We start from the raw sequence: 20,309 nt of genomic DNA, 5'->3' as shown, positions 1-20,309 counted from the left end.
AGACCTAAGGTTTATCCCTGGATCGTCCAGGGGTCAAACCTGTTCATCTAGGTGAAACACAGGGGATTCAGTGCTCAGGCAGGGGTGAACCCTGGATGATCCCAGGATAAACCTTAGGTCTAGCTGTGGCCACAGTCTAATACAATGTGATATAAAATTCAAACTTAGAACTGCTTCAACAAATATCAGAACTTAGGGCCTGAGAGTTTCTTGCATGTGCTCCAGATTTTTGAGGAAATGGCACAAACTGCTCTTTCCTCTATGAAATTGAATGAAGATCCATTCTTCATTTGCTTTTCATCATTGTTTTTCTTTTGCTCCTACTTAAATGGCAAAAATCTGTGATAAAAGAGGGGGGAACGAAATCACACTGTAATTCTTCCCCCTCTCTTGTAATTCTGGAATGGCTCATTAATTGCGCTTTGAAACTCTCCAGATTATTCAAGGTTTGCAGCCATTCTGTTTACAACTTTCCTCAGCTGTACTGCTGCCATTAATAGTTCTCATTATAAACACTCTGAGCAAAAATGTGGCAATAGAACTGGTCCCAAATAACAAAAGAGAATGGAACTTGAAAGAAGAGAAAAGGCAAGATTGCTTAGCAGTGGTATTTTCATCGACCATTTATCAGAGTATCATAGAAAAGGGGAAATGGGCACATTGTCCAGCACTATAAATGATATTATCTTAAAGGGACTTTCAGAATTAGGGGGGAAAGTCCAATATGGCAACTAAATTAAGTTCCAATGTTTTGTATTTACATTATTTCTGATTAATTATCTTATCTTGATTAAATGAGATTATGGCCACATTTCAAAAACAAACAAACAAAGCACCTGTTTTCTCTATTTTAAATATTCAAGGTGGACATAAAAAGAGCAAAGTCAAGTCAAGGAATTTGTCATTCAAACGAAATCTAGACAGCAAGTTAACAGGAAACAAAACTAACTGAAAACAGTTTTCTCAGCAGCATATCAACACAGTAGTAAATGTACATGTTTCATCATTAGAAGGAAAATAAACCTACATCAATTACAAAATCAGCATAATCTTTGGTACCAAATGTAAGGGCACCTGCTTGTTAATGGTATCATCTTCATTTGCCATATAAGGGAACAATCTTGCTTTTAAAAGAGCCCAAAACATCAGATACTTTAAGGATGTTTAACTTGTACCTTAGGGCAAGCTTCACAGTGTGATAAAACACTTTTTAAAAGAATGCTTAAACTAGCCAGTTATATCTTACCAAAAAAAGTTGTTGTGCAGTCCTGATCTGGATGAGAGGCCTCACACCAATTTTTTTGTGGAAAATCTCCCTCCTTGCTATTTTTGACCCCCCAAAATGCTGTTTGTGTAATATCCCCAGTCAGGAGCACTGGGGGTGGTACCACAAGCTGTGGTGCCTGTGTGTGTGTGAGAGAGATTCATCAGGAAACTGGCATGGGGACCCATTTTGGAAGGTGCTCCTACACTGGATTGGGACCCAATAACAGCTTTTCCCCCTTCAGAATAAAAGAGGCCAGTATGAACAAGCTTTTTAAAAAGAACATTTATCATAACACATCAAGCGTCATCAGACGAGTAGTTTTTCATGTTTCCCTCCCGTCACTATGGCCTCCCCCTGCCGCCCACAATAGCGATAGTCTCTTTACACGGGGGAGAGAAAGAGGAAGGAGCAATGACCACATGGCCCAGGGGTTGTTTATAGTACGACGCTTTCCCTGCACACAGCAGGAAATGGAGGCACATTCCTTTTTTAAAAAATAAAAAAGACAGATTAAAAGGGTCTATTTTGTGATGGAAAAACAAGCAGAAGGAGCAGGAGGTGCGTGGGAGGCAGACAACGTCGTTAAGGGATGGGCAAACATCTGTAAATGGGCAGTAGCAAGTATACGATAAAACACTTGTCTGATGACGCTCATTATTTTTCCCTAACAGGAGCACCTATAGCAAGAGAGATCCTAAGCCCTGGTCTACAAGTTATACTGCTCAAAACAGCCTCAGTGAGATGACTATTGCACTCCATCCCCCTATTCCGCCTTACACATCTGGGATATGTAGAGTGAAGATGTATGCATCACCTTTGCCAGTACTACATGTTCCTAGCAGTGGCTATAGAGCCTCTCCAAAGGTGGCAGAAGTTAAACCTGGTGACTGGCTGTATATGTTACAGCAATCAGAAGTCATCACACGGAGGCAGTTTTTAATGCATATACCAAGCATAAGCTGAACAATAAAATACAATACAGATTTTAAAGTATCTGTGATTTTTTGTTTTGTTTTAAAAATAAGTTCTTCTTCTAAGACCACTTCTTGAAGATTACTTAAAATGTTCATATTATTAACATTTCAAAATCCCTTAAGGGGTCCAATACCCAAACACCATAGAAAATGAATGACAATTTTAAAAACAGGAAGGAAAGAGAGAGGGGGAGTTTATAATACAAAGCCAGGCATTCCCCTGACTGAAGGTATTTTGTGTGATCTTGCTGATGTGATCCCCTGCTCTAGCAACTCCACCAGGAGTTTTTCTGCCAGATGCTTGTATTTCCTTAAGGGCAGATCCCACCTCCTGGGTATTTATTTATATGTTGCCTGACTTTGTGGTGGCAAATGAGCAGTAAGTAAACTATTTGCTTCTTTAACAGGTGATGAATGCATCATTCGATCTTGTAAACACTACTGATTTTATACATTCAAGCTTTGTTCTTAGTGAAAGTGGCACTTGCTCGAACCATTGCACTCAAGATTTAGCACTTCAACAGGTAAAATGTAGGCTGGTAATATCATTCTGATGCACTCCTTTGTTCTCCAATGGCTTAGTACAGTGCACTGGGATATATCCATTGCTTAGATTCCGCTGCAGTTCCATAAAATCTGAATTATGAAGCCCATATCCTGTACTTCTCTTTGTACTCGACTTGTGCTTTATTGCTGTACACATTTCCCCGTTGTCAATTTAAGTGCTCCTCTGTTATGTAACACACTTAAAGTTTTAAACTCTAATGGCATCCTGTGGGGGCTGGCGTTAGAAAAGTATCGATACTTTAGGTCATCGTAATAATGGTATTTGACTGGTTTTCCATTTATATCCTTTGGAAACGGCCAGAATCCGTAGAGGTGAATTTCATCACAGAACCTCGTAGCAAGCGTGTACATGAGGAGTCCCGTGCTGGGTCGCTTGATGAAAACCTTGTTGGTCAACCAATATCTGCAACAGCAAGTAAAAAACAGATACACAGGTGATTACTTAGAAGATTAATTTTCAGCTGTAGCAGCAGCATGTACAACACTCTCAGTTCTCTAAAAAAAAAAATAATTAAAAAAAACACCTTAAAAAGAATCCACACAAACATTCACATTGAATTGTATTGTTAAATGTGATTCTTCTTCTCAACATAACTTTGGGGATCATCAGACAGGGGGAAATCACATTTCCTTGCCATCAGTCTTGCTCCCTGCTGCTCTTCCGCTATAGCGACGAGAAGAATCACACAGGACAGAAAGGGGAAACAAGCTGCAACCAAGTGGCCCATTCAGTGTAGTGGGACAGCGTCCTCTAGAGGGCATTTTATAGCGAAACTTCTCTGCACATGGGAGGAAATGGTGACCACTTTCGGTATAACTCAAAAGGGTTGCATTTTCTTTGGACTATTTTACTACGAAGAAAATGGCAGAAGGCGCAGGAAAGCAGTGGGAGGCATACAGGAGGCAGATGGCGTCGTGAGAGGGACTCATGAAAATCCGTGAGTGCCCAGTAATGAGCATGCTATAAAACGCTTGTCTAACAGGAGCCATCACTACAAAATAATCCCATCAAAATCTGCACTTTAACATTGAAGTGCAAAAATGGGTGGATAACCAAGCTTCAATCTGTACACATTGGTCTGGGAGATGCGGCTCAGATCTGTTCATATTAGAATTTGCAATGATCACATTCCTCAACCATCCGTAATACGGAAGGGTCAGAGCTCAGAAATAGATAAATGCTCTTTGCAGCTACAGTCCAGGGTTCAAGCCCTGACTACTCCCATCAATGGACATTAGTTATTCATTTATTTATTTCATTTCTATGCACCCAATAGCCAAAGCTCTATGGGAGGCTTACAACAATTTATGAAGTAATAAAATGCAGCATAAAAATACGGCACAGAATACAGCATAAAGATTATTATTAAATAATAATACAATTTATGTATTGATAAAATAAATAAATAAATAAATAAATATTTAATTATTAACATTTTTTAGAATTTTTTTTTAGGTATATCAAAAAATGAATCTCTGCCAGCCGTGACCCACTAGCATCAAATGTGGTTATGTAGACAGTTAAGTACATAATCACATTTGATGCTAATGAGGTCAAAATTTAAATTAATTACCTCATGTTATATTTTTAGCATTTTTGTATCCTATACAAATGTTCCCTGTATGGAAAAATGCATGTGGATCCAATATGTTTTCCCCAATGTACATGGAGGAGGGTTTTCTATCAGGAACATGATATAGAGGAGAAAGTATTTACACACACACACACCACCCCAGCAAGGTAAGCGCCAATCCAAATCCCCTCCAGATCTCCATTCCCTTGTCTTGTTTGTCTTTGAGAGGAGCTGCACTCACAGCCTGGATCACTACATGCAGAAATCTAGCCCTCAGAACAATCCTTCTGCCCATGCAGACACATTTCTCACTTCAGGAAGGCTGATGCACATGGGAACATATTTGTGGGAAATGCAGACCTTATCAAACAGGATTATCTATTTCACCACAGCGCTTCTCTGATTTTCAGCAAAATCTCATTCTGAATATAGCAACAATAAAAATCTGTTTTGCCAGACTTAGCTTTGGATGCCATTAATCACATGTCAGGCAGAGTGTTTCCCCCACCCCCCTGGAGCATATATTAGTTGTGAGTTGGAACCTCTAAAAAGCAAATGTTGAAGCAACAGTGACAGACCGGGGGGGTGGGGGGAGATAAAAAGAGAATGTGAAGCATTTGCTAATTTTAGACTTATTTTCTCCTGTGTTAAGGGAGAAATAAAGAACCTTGACTAGCAGCAAATCCTTCAGGAAATAATTAAGGGGCACTTTCCTGGTGTATTTTGAATAAACCTAAAATAAATGTATTCGGCAAACAGACACTGAGCTAAAGCACTTGTATTTTGATTCCTTGGGTTTTATTTGAGTTACTCTCACAAGTTTCAATCTGAAACATTTTTGTTGTTGTTAGCAGCAGAATATGAAACACAGGAATATATATTGCTTCCAGATCAGGATTTATATTTCTGTTATATACTAGTTGGTAATTGCTCTCAAGCACCAGTTGATAACTATATTTATAATTGCTCCTCAGTTCTATGGCAGTAATTAATACAGTGTTGCTGAAAATACTTAATACATTTCCAGTGTGTCGAAACACTGTAGGTTCTAGAGAAAGATTGCAGGCCTTCACAAAAGGGCAACTTAGTTGAAAGTCCTGGTAATCTTATGTGGCTGAGATACAAGGATTACTATACTCCTTCATTGGCTGAAATGGTTAGAAAACTGGTTCTCAATGGAACAGGAATGACGTGGTGCATGCCAGCCTCATGCCAGCCTTTGTCACACACTGGGCTAAAAGTGCATCCAACCCCAAGCAATAATGGAGGGCATTTTTGAACACCAGGAAATCAATGAGGCCAGCCATGTGTGAATCTGGATTCCAAGCTGTGCCTCAAATTCCCAAGTGGAGGTGGCAATGGAAAAGGTCACTGCTACCCTGCAGAAGCTGGACTCTTTGTCAAGCGCTAGCTGTAGCATTTGCAGCATGAAATGTCTCAGCTTGCCAGGAGTGAAGCAGAAGTTGTTTTCATGGCTCAAAAAACCCTGGCATTTATTTTGCAAGGAAAGAAGGAAAAACAAGACAGAAACAAAACAACCCCTTTTCATATTGTTCACAAGTGCTTATAAAAGTGGGGTTGGAGACACTTTCTTCGAGCTGAGGCAAAGCAACTTTAAAAGAACAGGTGAAAATGGCATCCCCTACAAAGACAGAAGGTTGGAGTGAAGAGATTTATCAACCAGAAATTGGGTTCAGCTTCTGCCCCTATCAAGCACCTCCTTGATGAAGGCAAACTCCCTCAGTAAGTGGGATTTCCCAAACACAGAGATATGCCTTGAATTAGTTGCCCTGGCTAGGCTGGTGCTAATGCCTAGAGCAGACAATGAGAATTGGCCGATCTAGGTTTTTTTTTTCTGCTTGGACCTATGCCTGGAGTGAACATCTGCTGGGCTTTTACTTTGGACTATATTTCCACTGTTTATTGGAGATTCCGATTTACTGTCTGGTGTATGCTTAGCAGAGCAAGCTCCAGGGTTTGGTGGATTCTTGGGAAAGAAAGGAAGTATCAGTGGAACCTTCTAGACCTTTTTTGCCCATTGATGTGCCAAAAACAAAGTTGAGCATATATAAGCATAGATAAAATGTATTTGCCTTACCACTGCAATCAACCTCAAATGCCTGAAATTAGAGAAAGGAGCATCCAGATCAAGTGCTGTAATTTCTACATAGCATTTCTCCATTCATGCATTTATGAAATCTATGCCAGTAGGTTATGCCAAAGTTCAAAGTTCTTGCTGCTAGTGTGCACAGGAATTCACCACACATGCATGCATATTAATAGTAAAGATTGCCTGATTATCTAGCAATGAAACCTGGCCAATGATATCTGGATGGTCAGGGAGAGGCAACTATGTGGAGAAAGCTTCAATTGAACTGGGTGGTACAAATGATGAACAAACAGCCTTCTCTGGAATTGTGGCTTGTGAAAAGGATTGAGACGGATGCTCGCTCACCATGTGCACTAGCTGGTTCATACTACCCTTTCTCCACATGGTTGTGTACCAGCAGACAGAACTGTATGAAGAAATTCAGTCATTTGAGTTGGCCCTTAGAAAATGGTACAGAAATGAACCTGTTCTGAAAAAGTCTTAGTATTGTGATATTATGACAAAGGGGGGGGGGAACTATTGGGTACTTCTTAAATGGGAGAGGAGCTCAAATTGAATCTCAATTTTCCAAAGTCTAGGAAACCTTGCAATTCACAGCTCAGTTTTGCAGCTTCCAACCATCTCAAAGAGACTCCAAGTGCATCCAAGTAACAAAATGACTCGAGGCATTTAACCTGCAGTTTAGAACTTAAATCCTTTTACAGGGGCTGGATTTGTAATTAATCAGCCAATAACACATCTCACCCCAGTAAATCCCTGGCTTCCAGTTTCTGCTTAGAAACAATTTTAAAACTGACCTGCAGGTTTATTTGACTTCTATGGTTTGTCCCTAGATTATAGGACTGAACTGGTTAGTGAACAGCACTGTGCTTGGCTAAGAGATCAGTCAAAGCTGATTATTGGAAAATTGGTTAACCAGAAAAGCAATTGTTTGATGAATAGGCTTCTTCCATGAGTTCTGTCCCATGGGTGAATAAATGCAAGTAATTGTTGAGCATTAAGAAATCCCTTTGCCAAGGCAGGGCTTCTTGAAATACATGGATTCTACTTATGGAATCCATCCTCCTCACAACTGCCAAGACAAGCATACAGGAATGAAAGAAGCAGTAAGGGGGCTAAATGAACATAAATGTTAGCAAACACAGAAGAAGCAGTTAAGGATTATCTGATAAAATGTCCTTTTAAAACACTCCATTGCACATGATCCTGCAGGGGGGTTGTTTGTACATTACCTGCCGGATGAGGAATTGCACAGACAAAAGCGAATGCTCACTATACAGATTCCAAGGGTGGATCAAAGCTGGGATTGCTGGCCATCTGTTTAACAACAAGGTGCATGTGTGTGTGTCTGGATCAGAACCAGAGAATTCTGATCCAGATGGGGAGTAGCAGTGAAACATACACATCCTGAATGCTCCCCAGCTGCTGATTACTTATGTGTCTATTGTTTATTTTGCTATGAAAGCTGAATTTTAAACTAAATTTTGGAGCTGAGCCTTTGAGTAAAATGATGGATATTGTGTGATATTTGAGAACAAAGAACAGCAATAAAACTAAGCTGGCCATGTCTCGCATCATTGTCCCTTTCTGTTATGCATTACATCATGCACATGTGTAGATACACTGCTGTGAGGTAGGTCGTATTTCACAGTGTGAAACTAAGTGGGTCTATTTTCTTGGCAAGAACTTGCAGCACCATTTCCATCACTTCTATCATCACTGATTTTTACCAGTGGTTGGATGTGGGGCCATGTGGATCAGTCTGAAGCCATCTTTAGTTTTTCCCTGCCTTGCAGTCCCTAGTAAACACAGATTTACTAGTGTATAGCAAGAGGCTTTTTCTTGTTGGTTGGCAACCATCATAGACATAGTTTAGCACATACGATATATCTTCATATCCAGGATTGGCCCAAGACAGTTTGGTGCCTGAGGTGGAGCAGTAAATGGTGCCTCTCCCACTCAAGTTAGGGTGCATAGCATCTGAGGCTAGACATGTTATTTTGGCACTACCAGCTGAAAATCGCACAAGTGCAACTTTTCCTCTCTGGCAGTAAAAATAGAATAATAATACATTTGCTAGCAATTTGCTGCCCTGAAATGGCCACCTCCCGCTGCCTAACAGTAGGGCCAGCTTATTTTTATTTATTTATTTAAAATATTTATATCCTGCCCTATATCACTAAGATCTCAGGGCGACGTACAAATAAAAACATACAGTATAAAACAATAAATATACACAGTTAAAAACAAATTCAACCATGATCCAAGTTAAAACAATATATAATTTAAAAGCAATAGATACAGTTAAAACAATGTGCCAGTGAGTTTAACCATCAAAGGCTTTGTTAAAAAGCCACGTTTTTACTTGGCGTAAAATGAAACCAAGGTTGGCGCCAATCGGGCCTCCAAGGGGAGGGCATTCCACAGTTGGGGTGCCACCACAGAGAAAGCCCTCTTCAGCTTAGTCTGAAGGCATTTCCTGCAACAACCTTCCTAAGGATTTAGTATGGCAAGAGACTGCCAGTGAATCCTAGCATGTAGCTACCTTGACTTTCATAACTTAAGAAAGGTAGGATGTAAATATAATAAATAAGAGAAAACTATCAGGAAGAGAGATGTGTCCCAAGCTATTAGCAGAAAAATAAGGTATCTTATATATTTTTTACATTAGAAGATCAAATACAGCCATTGCTGGTTGTGGGCTTGGGAGTTTGAAGACCCTGATACAAGTATTCATCAATCATCAGAGATACATTTGTCATTTTGTCGCAATTTGTTAATCTATTCAATGGACCTCAAGTAGTGCATTAAATAATGTAATTGACATCTGTCACTGTACAAGACTCATTTTGTCTCTGATCTCATTCTCCCAAGGGGAAATACATGCACTTGCATTTTGTTCAGCAATTTGGTTGCTTAAGTATATTTGGACTGTGTCACTTCATGATTATTATTTTTTGGTAATTTGATAGCTTTAAAAAATTGCTGCATTTTGAAAGGTTTTCTTTGCAACCCTAAACATGTTCACGTACAAGTAAGTCCCATTGGCTTCACTGAGAGTTGCTTCTTAGTTAAGAGTGCTTAGAACTGCATTGCAAGAGGAGTCATGCCCAAACAGGTAGACCTTCCATTTGGATGTAAGTAGTTTTGGAATGGGGCCAGCGTTGGGCATGAAATCCAACACTGTTCATTCCCATTACCCACTTTCTTTGAAGAAAGCTCTGTCTCCTGAACAAAAACTATCCTACAATAGTAGCACAAAAGAAACCTCAGGACTTTACCCATTTGCTTGAAACACCTATTCAGAATAGAAGCTTAGCCTTCCCCTTTCAAAATCACTCCCCACTGATCAAGGACAGAAGAACAAGGCACACACATGGTCCTCGACTACCCGTCCAACTTGATTAGAAATCTTTTTTCAAAAAAACCAATAGCTTGGAAGAAAACACAATTGTCTTCAAGGGAAAATATATGAAGTGCATTGGCACCAGAACAAGGAATTGGAAAGACATCACACTAATATGCTATAGCCATTGTAAAAAGTAGATTGATATGCATTATTCTGTGGTTTCCTATTCATTTAGAATGCCTTTCAGCAGTGAACAATGAAGCCATTGTAATATGATGACCTTGGATTAACACAATGTCTGTTTGTACAATCATATCTCAGATTAATATGCTGCAATATGAATGACCCTTGTGCCCTGAATGCAGCCTTTTCATTCCTCCATTCATGTGAGCAAGCAAACAAACAAGGATCTCTTCAATTAACTAGAGTTACCGCTTACATTTGGACTGGGTAACTATGGTTAACAGCTTTGGAATAAGCCAGGCTAGAATTCAGTTTGAAGTTGACTTTATATTCTGGCTTGTTCTGAAGCTGTTAACCATAGTTTTCTGGTTTGTACAAACCCAGAAGTTATAGTTTCCCAAAGTCTTCCTTCTTAGTTCACAAAGAAAGGGGTGAAGTGGCTGGGAGTGGGGCACAAGCCTCATTCACTTGCTGTGGAGAGGGAGACTCAACTAGAGATATGATATCTGAACATAGTCAAGGAATTCCATAGTTTTTAGACAATACCATCCCTCCCCCTAGCCCAATTTGACCAACTGTAACAGTAACATTGCCATGGATTACAGAAAAATTGCTTTCCTTCATGCAGCATTCTGAACACACACTGAAGTTATACTTAGTCCAGTACTGCAAGAGACCTATTGAAATGCTATATGAAGAGGAAAGGAAGGCATGCTCCCCAGAGATAAATGATTATACCAGACTACACCCCGCCCCCGCAAAAGTAACCAATATAAACCAGTTAATTCCTGAACTGTGTGCATGACACATTTGTGTGCTGTAACAGAACTGCTAGTGTACTGCAAGAAAAGAAATTCAAAGGAGAAGAAAATTCAGAGAAATTCTCATGGGTTTGCCTCAGGGTTCTTGTGCGTACCTTACTTATGAGATGGCTGAGTTTTGTCCTGCCTTTCATTGTACAATCATCTCTGTGACACCCTGTTGCCTCCTTGGCTTCCCACAATTCCTGCCCAGGGGAAGATACCATGATTTTATTCCTCCCATAAGGCCTTTTCAGATTAGAAAGTCCAAGCAGCCTGGAAGACTGTAGAGCAATGGTTAGATGTATAATAGAAAGAAAAACACAGGCAGTACCCTCCACCCTCCCCACGCTTGCTACAGGGATTCAGGGAAGGAGTGGTGTTGCCAGCACCTGCATTAGAGACAAGATATATCCACAACCACTCCTCAGAAATGTAACATTTGGAAGACCCTATAGAAGCTTCCCAGAAGACTGACAACTAAAGCTGAGCTAAAATTCCTCAGAAGATATTTTTCTTGGAAAATTTCTGAGATTTTTCTTTTCTTGCATCAGGTTGTGGCAGGGAAAAGCGATCTCTCCCAGCAGCCGGCTCCAAACCTCAATATAAAACCCAAACCTTGCATCCCAGGCTTGAAAGCATTTTAAAAATCATAACAATGCCCAAAACTCTGCAGAGACAGGATTGTACTCCTTCGATGGCCCCAAAGTGCCAGACTAAAGGATCATTCCATTTTTGCTGGGCAGAAAGGCAGTCTGGTTGAAGTATTCATCTGACAGGATTTGTCTTGTTAAAGAGGGGAGGAGCTACCAATGAACTGGAGGGAGAAAGAGAAGGGGCAGGGTGGAGTGGAAGAGCAAACAAGCAAAAGAGCATTGGAGGTAAAAAACACACGGAGCCAAAGCAGGGGGGTGGGGAATTACATGTGATGGAGCCCTCAGTATAAGGTAGCTTCTTATGTCCCTATGTCCCACTCCCTATCTCTACTGCTTCTTCTAATCTTTGCAATAAGGACAAGAATCCCCACTACCTCTTTCAATTGCCCCAAAGTGGTGGCTGGTGGTCTCAGTGAACAAACTACCAATGGACCTTCCTGCTGCCCACTGTTGTCCACAATCTCATTGAATATACTCTCAATGTCTTCTTGTGCATAAAGATCATGTAAAAAGTATGAAAGGAACGAATGTCCTCCTGTGTAATTCATGCTGGAACATCCAATACCGGAGGAGGTGAATGAAAAACTTGTGAAGTCCTAATTTATAAGTAAAGGTGTAATCCTATGCATACTTAGGAGTAAACATCATGGAATGGAGCAGGATTTATTTCCCAGTAAATATGTAGAGGATTGGACTGTAAGGAAGGCAAGGTTAAATATACAGCCTGGGCTATTTATCATCTGGAGTCTTATTCTTGGATGTTGATAGCACAGATTTATCCTGAGCATAAAGATTGCAACCACCAGACTCTAACTTCATAGGTAGGCTGAAAGTATAAGAATGTTGATGTTATGTCTGGGAAGAGGGGAAGTCTCAGCATGTCAAGCAACTGATATATAATCTTTTTTTAGAAAAAGAAGCAGCAGAAGCAGAAACCAAGAGCCCTCTGCCACTTTAAAAACTGTGTGTGCTTCCAGCATTTCAAAGGGATGCCAAGTTCATATAGACTGAACACATTCCATACATCCAAAGTATACAAATCTATGTATAACAAATCAGCAGTATACCTTAGTATATGCTTGTTGATTTATATCTAATATTACACAGATGTCCTATTATTTATGGAATCAGCTGATTTTGTGGGGGGAAAGCTGCTTCATCTCAGACATGATATTGTCCAGTTTAGAGTTTTGTTATGTATTAGTTTTCATCAAATCTTCAACTATGCTACCATATTATTTAAGGGCAGAGCTGAAACTGGATGTGTGTTTTACACATGGTGGTTGCTAAAAACAACAGCCCTGTGTCATGTTCTGCCTCCTCTCCCTGTAATGTTTTGGCAAATTATTTATGCATGTTATGACATCATTACTTGTTCTATATCATTGGTGGAGGCTGAGTAGACATGGAAACACACATGATGACATCACACTATGGACGACTGAGGATTTCATTTGGTCTATGTTTCAAAGCAAACTGGTCCCATCTGCACTTTCCAAACTAACTTGCAAACCAGAATGCAGTTATCCTTCAGATTTTGTACATCTTTTAATTGTGTGATACAGTTCTCAGCTCAAAAAACACAGAAAATGCATATATAATTGTTTTTATGATAAAATTCATTTAGAACTGCATACTTTGAGAGAAAATACATTACAAAATACATTTTTTCTGAGAGAAAACACATTTTAAAATCTATCTATCTATAATTTAAACATGAATTTTCATGTGGATTTTTTTTTTAAAAAAAATGTGCAGATTAAAGTGGAAACAGAAAAAGGGACATATGAATGAACACACATGCTGTCCATCCCAACATCACCATGGGGAAATGTGCCTAAATATTATGGGGAGGCCATAGAGAACTCAACACGGGCATCCATTTTTGGTGGCACCCATTTTCAAGCATAATGTCTTGACCTTCCCTATAATAACAGTATCACACATGAAACCATGACCTTCGTTTTGGATAGAGGATTAATGGGATAGAATTAATGTACTACAACCTGCAGTGTTTAACAGGGAAACCAGTTAAATAAAAACAAATACCAAACAGAAAAAGTAGACTTTCCCCCTGCTTTTCTTTGGTAGGTGGGTGGGTGGGTGGGTGGGTGGGGGAAGGGGAATACTGAGTCCAAATTCTATTGGTGAGATTTCATATGTAAAGTACAAAATGACTGATGTGAATTTGAATTATGTTAGATGGATTCTGGTGAAGTAAATAGATATTGCTCACTCTGCCATTATTGACTGGATTTGTTCTGACTAATCTAGAGCAATGCTTTGCAAAATAATGTTGCCTTATGGGCTATTCAAATTCCAGAAAATTAGGAATGACACATGAGAGAAGAAGAAAAATCATGTGCACCAGGTGTGTGTACATCAAATTTATAGGAGCAATCCTAAGTAGAGAATATGCTACTCCACTCCTCCTCCCTGGCTTGCACCAGCCAAAGCAGCAGGTCCGGGGAGGGAGGGCAGCTTTGCTGGGCTTTATCGGTTTGTTTTTAAAAATCTCAGCCCCATCATTTCACTACACCATCTCTAAGATGGCAAAGCTGTGGGATCCAATCATAAGCTCTCTTAGGGGATCAGAGGGTCTTGGGATTTGTGGCCAACTACCAGAAATGGGTGCTTAGGGAAAATGGACACACACACACACACACACACACACACACGACCAGTCCTCTGTTAGGGAAGATGGACCTTCCCCCCCACATAAGCCAAAAGGTCCTCTTTGCTGGTCAAAGGGAACCTCTACCCCATCCTAACTTACCAGTGGATTTGGGAGTTAGGAATGCCCTGCCCAGTGTGGTGTAGAGGCTAGAGAGTCAGACTGAGAGTCAGAAGATCTGAGTTCTAGTCCCCACACAGCCATGGAAGCTCACTGGGTGACTTTGGGTCAGTCAGAGACTCTCAGCCCAACCTTCCTCAGAGGAGGAAGGACTGAGACATGTTCTACTTGCCACTTGAAACCAGAATCTGTCAAGAGATTCTGACCTACAGAATACCTAAGGCGATTTTTAAAAATAGTACCAACTTTCATAGATTTAGAGTTATGCATATTACCAACCTATACACAACATTGCATTAGGCTGAATCAAAATGTACATTCATATGTGAATGACTTGGTTCACATAATATTTTCCAGGTTTCAGGGGATGGGGACACTTAAGACTTTCAGCGAATGGGATTTAAGGAGTCTAACTGCATACAGCATTGCAGGACATATAAACTGGGCAAGAGGGACTTGTTTTATTTTGGGGGCAGACAAAAGGAACGGGCACATTTTCTTCTTTTCTTAACTGGAATATATGCATATATTTTTGCAAAATACTTTTTCTGTGGAAATATTTATATTAAAATATATGCAAGTTAAAACAATAGATTAATAGATTAAGTGCCTAAAAATCTCATGATAAATGGATTGAAATGTCTTCAGTTGGATAACAGCCATAAAACAATCATAGAATCATAGAATAGCAGAGTTGGAAGGGGCCTACAAGGCCATCGAGTCCACCCCCCTGTTCAATGCAGGAATCCACCCTAAAGCATCCCTGACAGATGGTTGTCCAGCTGCCTCTTCAAGGCTTTCACTGCAGCATTTTGTAGTAGATCCCACTAAGTAACAGAAGCAATTATTCTATCCTGAACTGTTGTCTGCTGTGAAAAGTAGTAGTAATTCAGACTCATGCCAGTGGTTTCAAAACTAGCTATAACCAAATAACCAATCAATCCATTACACCATGCTGCGGTTCAGTGCTGGATGTACAGGAATGTACATCTGAGCCACAGAATCCAGAGAGCCCATTTGTCTCATGATACACAATCTCTGATTTAAAGACATACACATTTGCTGAACTGTAACATTTCACCCTGTTGCTCCTAAATGTCAGCAGGGAAAGGTGAGCAGCAGTCAAGCACTTCAGAAATTTCAGGGGGAGGTTAAGGCTATCTAGTTTTCAGCCAAGCACCAAAATGCAGGGAAATTGGGAGTTAAGGCTCACAAACCTTAATGCCACATCCTCCCTAAGGAGGCAGAAAGGGCAAGTGACAGTCTCATTCTCCCAAAGCCAGTAAACCATGAGGACAGGATGGTGAATATGATATGCAAATAAACACATACGCTTCCCCTGTTTGCCTCCATTTCCCTGCCCTTTCCTCAGTTGCCTCCCCCAGTGTTGAAGTATGGATTGTATGACAGCCGAGGGACAGTGGGCATACAACTTGTTGCTGCCACCATTGCCCACACCACCAGTCCGCCAGCAAGATCGGCCTCCTCAGGCTGGGCCCCACTCTCTCTTGGCAGCCTCTGCTCCTCCAGCTGGGCACTACGAGATAGGGCCAGGCATCACTGATGGAGCAGGCAGCGGTGGCGACAAGGTGTATGCCCACTGTCACTCGGCCCTGGTAAGTACAGCTCTCTCAGGCACTGGATGCTGGGAGTTGTAGGCTGTATGTGGGCCTAGGGCTCTGCTTTGAAATGGTGGGTCCATCATTAAATGGCAGATCCAACATAAAATGGGCTCTGTGCCTCGAATTTTTTAATCCGAAGCCTGGATTTGCACAGCCCTAATACATTCTGTTTTCAATATACCCCAAAGTGACTTTTAAAGTAAGTAGCAAAAGCAGTCTGGCCAGAAATGCTAATTATAACCATACCATGAAACTGCCCACACATTGGCAATCTGAGCCCACAGAAACGTGTGCACAGTCTCTGGAGTTTCGTCTTCTCAACATGTACACCTTTTCCTGGCAGCTTCTCTCACTGGGTTGTATCCAATGTTAGTCTTACTTAGATCAGAACCACTGAAATAAATGGGAGTTGGCTTAGACTAACGTTGGACACAACCTAATGTCTTGTAGGCTGCTTCTGAAGTTCTCAAAATATATGGAGTTGCTTGTGGATCCACTTCCAGGAAGGGGGATCAGAGGCCCCATTGCACATGTGCATATCACAACCTGGGCTTTTGGTTCAGGCTCCTTTGATGGGATGATGCATTATTGAAGTGATGATTTCAGCAACCACAAAATAAATGTGTCAAGAATTCCTAATGTCAACATATGAGAATTCACTGAAGAGCATTTCAAGCAGCGAACATAAAATAAGACAAATAGCTGTTTTATCTAAGGTGAAAATGCACTATAATAAAGGGAGATAAGAGTCAAACATTCAATCTCCCTTTAATGACAAGTTCCACTCAGTAAATCAATACTACCTTCTCCTCCTTCCCACTTTGACCTCAGTCAGTGCTAAGTGTTTCTGCTAAATATTTCAGGCACAGCAAGATTTCTGTTTGTAAAGCAGATATTGAATGAAAAGGCCATTAGTATAGCCTTTAATTTTAATGTCTTTGTTCTCCTACACGACACAAAGGATCAGTTACTGCAGCTTTAAAAAATAGTCAGAATATGATGTTTAGAGCAATCCTGTGCATGTTTACCTGGAAAAAAGTCCTACTGTTTTCAACTAGGCTAAATGTCTTGCTAAAACACATGTTTGAGTAATCAAGCTTGGGATTAAGCAAGTTATATCATAAAACAACCTTATCTATGGAGAATTCAAAATTGTCATTTGGTAACAATGCTGGATGATGATGATGATGATTTTAAAAATGGTCAAAGATCTCTACCATCATGTCAACACTGTGTTTTAGTCTAGGGACAACCTCTACCAAATTCACATTTCTTTCTCTCCTTCCACCAGCAGCTGTTTCAGAAATGCCGCTGAGTGCCAAAAGACACATTACTCTAAATCTGTCACTAGAAGCTATGTCTTTAGTACATTTCTACCATAGAGAAGTGCAGGGGACCTGATCTAGATCTTAAAAGCCTCCCTGCCTCTCACATTTGGTTTGTGATTTGAATCAGGGTCCTGCACCTACTCTGCTAGACTGAAATTTAACATACTGTCTGTGGGCAACTATAGTTCAATTATGACTGAAACTTTTCCTACTTGAAAGTGCAAAAGGGGAGGACAAGGAAAGAAGAAACATGCAAGCCCAAGGCTGCTTTGAGTGTCTTTGGGAAATAAGAATGGATATCTGGAAATCTGCATCGAAGTCTGGGTGCAAAGGTTAGGAAGCTGCCATATGCTTTGAATTTCCCAAACCCGCACACATTATTATTTAATATTTTGTACCCTTCTGTTTGTTTCACAGAGTGCCCAGAGTGGAAAATCTAAAAACAAATAGGTTGGGGAAATATTTGCTTTTTAAAACCTTACGGAATTCAATTATTAAAAAAAAATGTTGTTGGTTTAAAAGACCAGAGTTAAGGCTATCTCATGGTGGCTCATAAAAGCCTGAAAACAAAATAAGTTTAAGGAAACTGATAAAGACAATATATCAAATTTTGGTATAACTATGCTTATTACAATAAAATCATATTGTTAGTAGAAAATATTTTAATCTTGAAACAAATACATACATTTAAAATTTAAACAGAATAGTCCACATACAACAAACATCAAACACAAATCCCAAACACGTTTCAACCATAAAAGGTCTTCATTAGTGGGAAGAAAATGATATGTGGATTTTTAAAACTTTATACAAATGTTTAAAACAACTTTTTATGCCCCAGATATAGGGAGGTCCTATAGGACCTGAAAAGCAGGAAAAAGAAATAATAATTGCCAAATGCCTATTGCTGCTCTACCCCCCCTTTTTTTTTTGAGCCCAAGATTTTACTCGAATAATAATTGTTTACCCAAAGTTGGCTCCTGTAAATCTTCAAGCATGTAACAAAAAAGACAGGGGACTAGGTACCCCCTCCTGTCTTCAAGAGGTTGGTGGATAAAAACACCTAATTAGTTTGCAAAGTTGACATAATTGAAACAATACTCCTACAACATACTCACTCTAAGAAAAAAGTATACAATACTGAGTAATCTTACCTTGACTCCCAAGTGATATCTAGTTGCATAACTAATATCTCGAAGATAGACAGATATATTCAGGATAAACTTGGGAGCCATGTTTTCAATGATGCAGTTTTTATTTGCTGACTGCTGATTGTGGCCCTGCTGAAATTGACTAAGCGAATTTCTCACACATCCCTGGTGAAAATGATTGGGCTAGACTGCATATACCTGTGAATAAGTCCAGAATGTCCAGAGTACAACAACTTGAGTAGTTGTCATAGGGCCTTGCTAGACCTACCTGATAATCCGTGTGGGAGGAGGGGCCAGGCCGCGCTAGAAGTATCGCGGCTGCCCCGTCCACATGTAAGATGCGACGGGGCCAAGGGAAGCCCTGTCGAGTCCTCCATTTTTTTTCTTAAAGGGCCATGTGCGCAGGAGCGCACCAACGGAACAGTAAGTGTTTTTGTTTTTAAAAATAAAGGGTTTCCTGCTCCCCCTGTGCCTGATTGCCCCCCCTGCCTGCTCACTCGCCCGTCCTCTCCCCACTCGCCATGCCCTGGCCCCACTCACCATGCCCATCCCCGCTCGCCATGCCTGTTCCCCGTCCACGCTTGCCATGCCCGTCACCCGTCCCCACTCACCATGCCCGTCCCCTGTCCCCGCTCGCCATGCCCTGGCTCTGCTCACCATGCCCGTCCCCGCTCGCCATGCCCGTCTCCCGTCCCCACTCGCCATGCCCGTCCCCGCTCGCTATGCCCTGACCCCGGGATCCCCTGTGCATCATCTGGATGCACAGCAGGGAGCCCGGTCCTCACACCGGGCTAACTCCTCATCTAGCAATGGCCATAGTGGGTAAAACCATTTGACTTCTGTGCAAGTGAGCCATGTGTCAGACCAGAAGCAACCATTCCCTATGGACTTATTGTTGCAAGCCATTTCATAGCTGACAACAGGAGAGTCCCAGCTCCATCTGTCCTACTGGATCACAGCCTTATTGTTATAATGTATTATTATATATTATCCTGTGCTGTAAACACCTGAAACGACCTAACTATCTGGACTCTATGGCAACAAAATAATGAACTGAGTGATCAGAAATGTATTTGTGATTACTGTTATAAAGTTATTAATTGGTGGGCTCTTTCTCATGTGCAAGATGACTTATGTACAAATGATTGTTTCAGCATTTAGCATCCCTGAACTGGAGAGATTAGAGGTAAAATTTAAACTGAAAACTATTTAAATGACAACTTTCCTGAGCTGTATTGGGATGGTGGGGGGAAATCCAAAATAAATGGTCTTCTTGCTGTTGTAGATATAGCCCTATCTTTAGCTGTGTTGGCAGGACTACTGAAGCTTGTATAAGCATCTGACCGAACAGGCAACATCAGCCAAACCTTAAGGGCACAATGAATCACTCTGACTTACATCCCTAAGACAAAAATAAAGTGGTTTTATTTTTCAAGACAGAGAGAGAGAGAAAGACTGAAATGAATGGGGTATGTGCAAGAGCACCAATGCATTCTTGTGCATCTTTCATTCATTTTACTATTTAAACAGATTAGTTTCCCAGTAGATGGTTCTCTAAGTAAACATTTAACACATGGTGGATTAATTTTTTTAAAAAACATATACACACACTAAAAAGAAATATATCAGTGAAAGCTTCTAATTATACTGAACGATCACAATATCTTCCATTTGATCAATCAAAGAAAGTGGACAGATTCACAGCTGAGACATCTCTCTGTTCACCTTCTGCTCCAGAGCTCCTTTCTCAGAAATAGCATTGGGAAGTTTAGAGGCAGAGAAAGGTAACAGATCTTTAGAGTAGCCCACAGCCTTTCATTTGGCTCTCCTAAGTACCCCTCCATTCTGGGGAAATATCACCACATTCCCCCTTTTTTAAAGAAATCACAACGGCTTTGTAACACTAGCTATTTCAGCAGTACCTGTAACTAACC

At 40.6% G+C, this 20,309-nt stretch overlaps 1 protein-coding gene across 1 annotated transcript in view; it reads right to left on the bottom strand.

The window, feature by feature from the left end:
* Positions 1-2,349: 2,349 nt before the first annotated feature.
* ST8SIA4 (ST8 alpha-N-acetyl-neuraminide alpha-2,8-sialyltransferase 4) overlaps positions 2,350-20,309 on the bottom strand; it is a 104,325-nt gene continuing 86,365 nt past the window's right edge. The window contains exon 5 of the mRNA XM_063128612.1: positions 2,350-3,211. Coding sequence (XP_062984682.1) covers positions 2,929-3,211 — 283 coding nt within the window. The 3' untranslated portion in view covers positions 2,350-2,928. The remainder of the gene's footprint in view (positions 3,212-20,309) is intronic.

This window comes from Elgaria multicarinata, chromosome 6 (assembly GCF_023053635.1).
Source record: "Elgaria multicarinata webbii isolate HBS135686 ecotype San Diego chromosome 6, rElgMul1.1.pri, whole genome shotgun sequence".
NCBI lineage: Eukaryota > Metazoa > Chordata > Lepidosauria > Squamata > Anguidae > Elgaria > Elgaria multicarinata.
The sequence above is the reverse complement of the archived record's forward strand: the minus strand, read 5'-3'. Positions and strand labels throughout refer to the sequence as shown.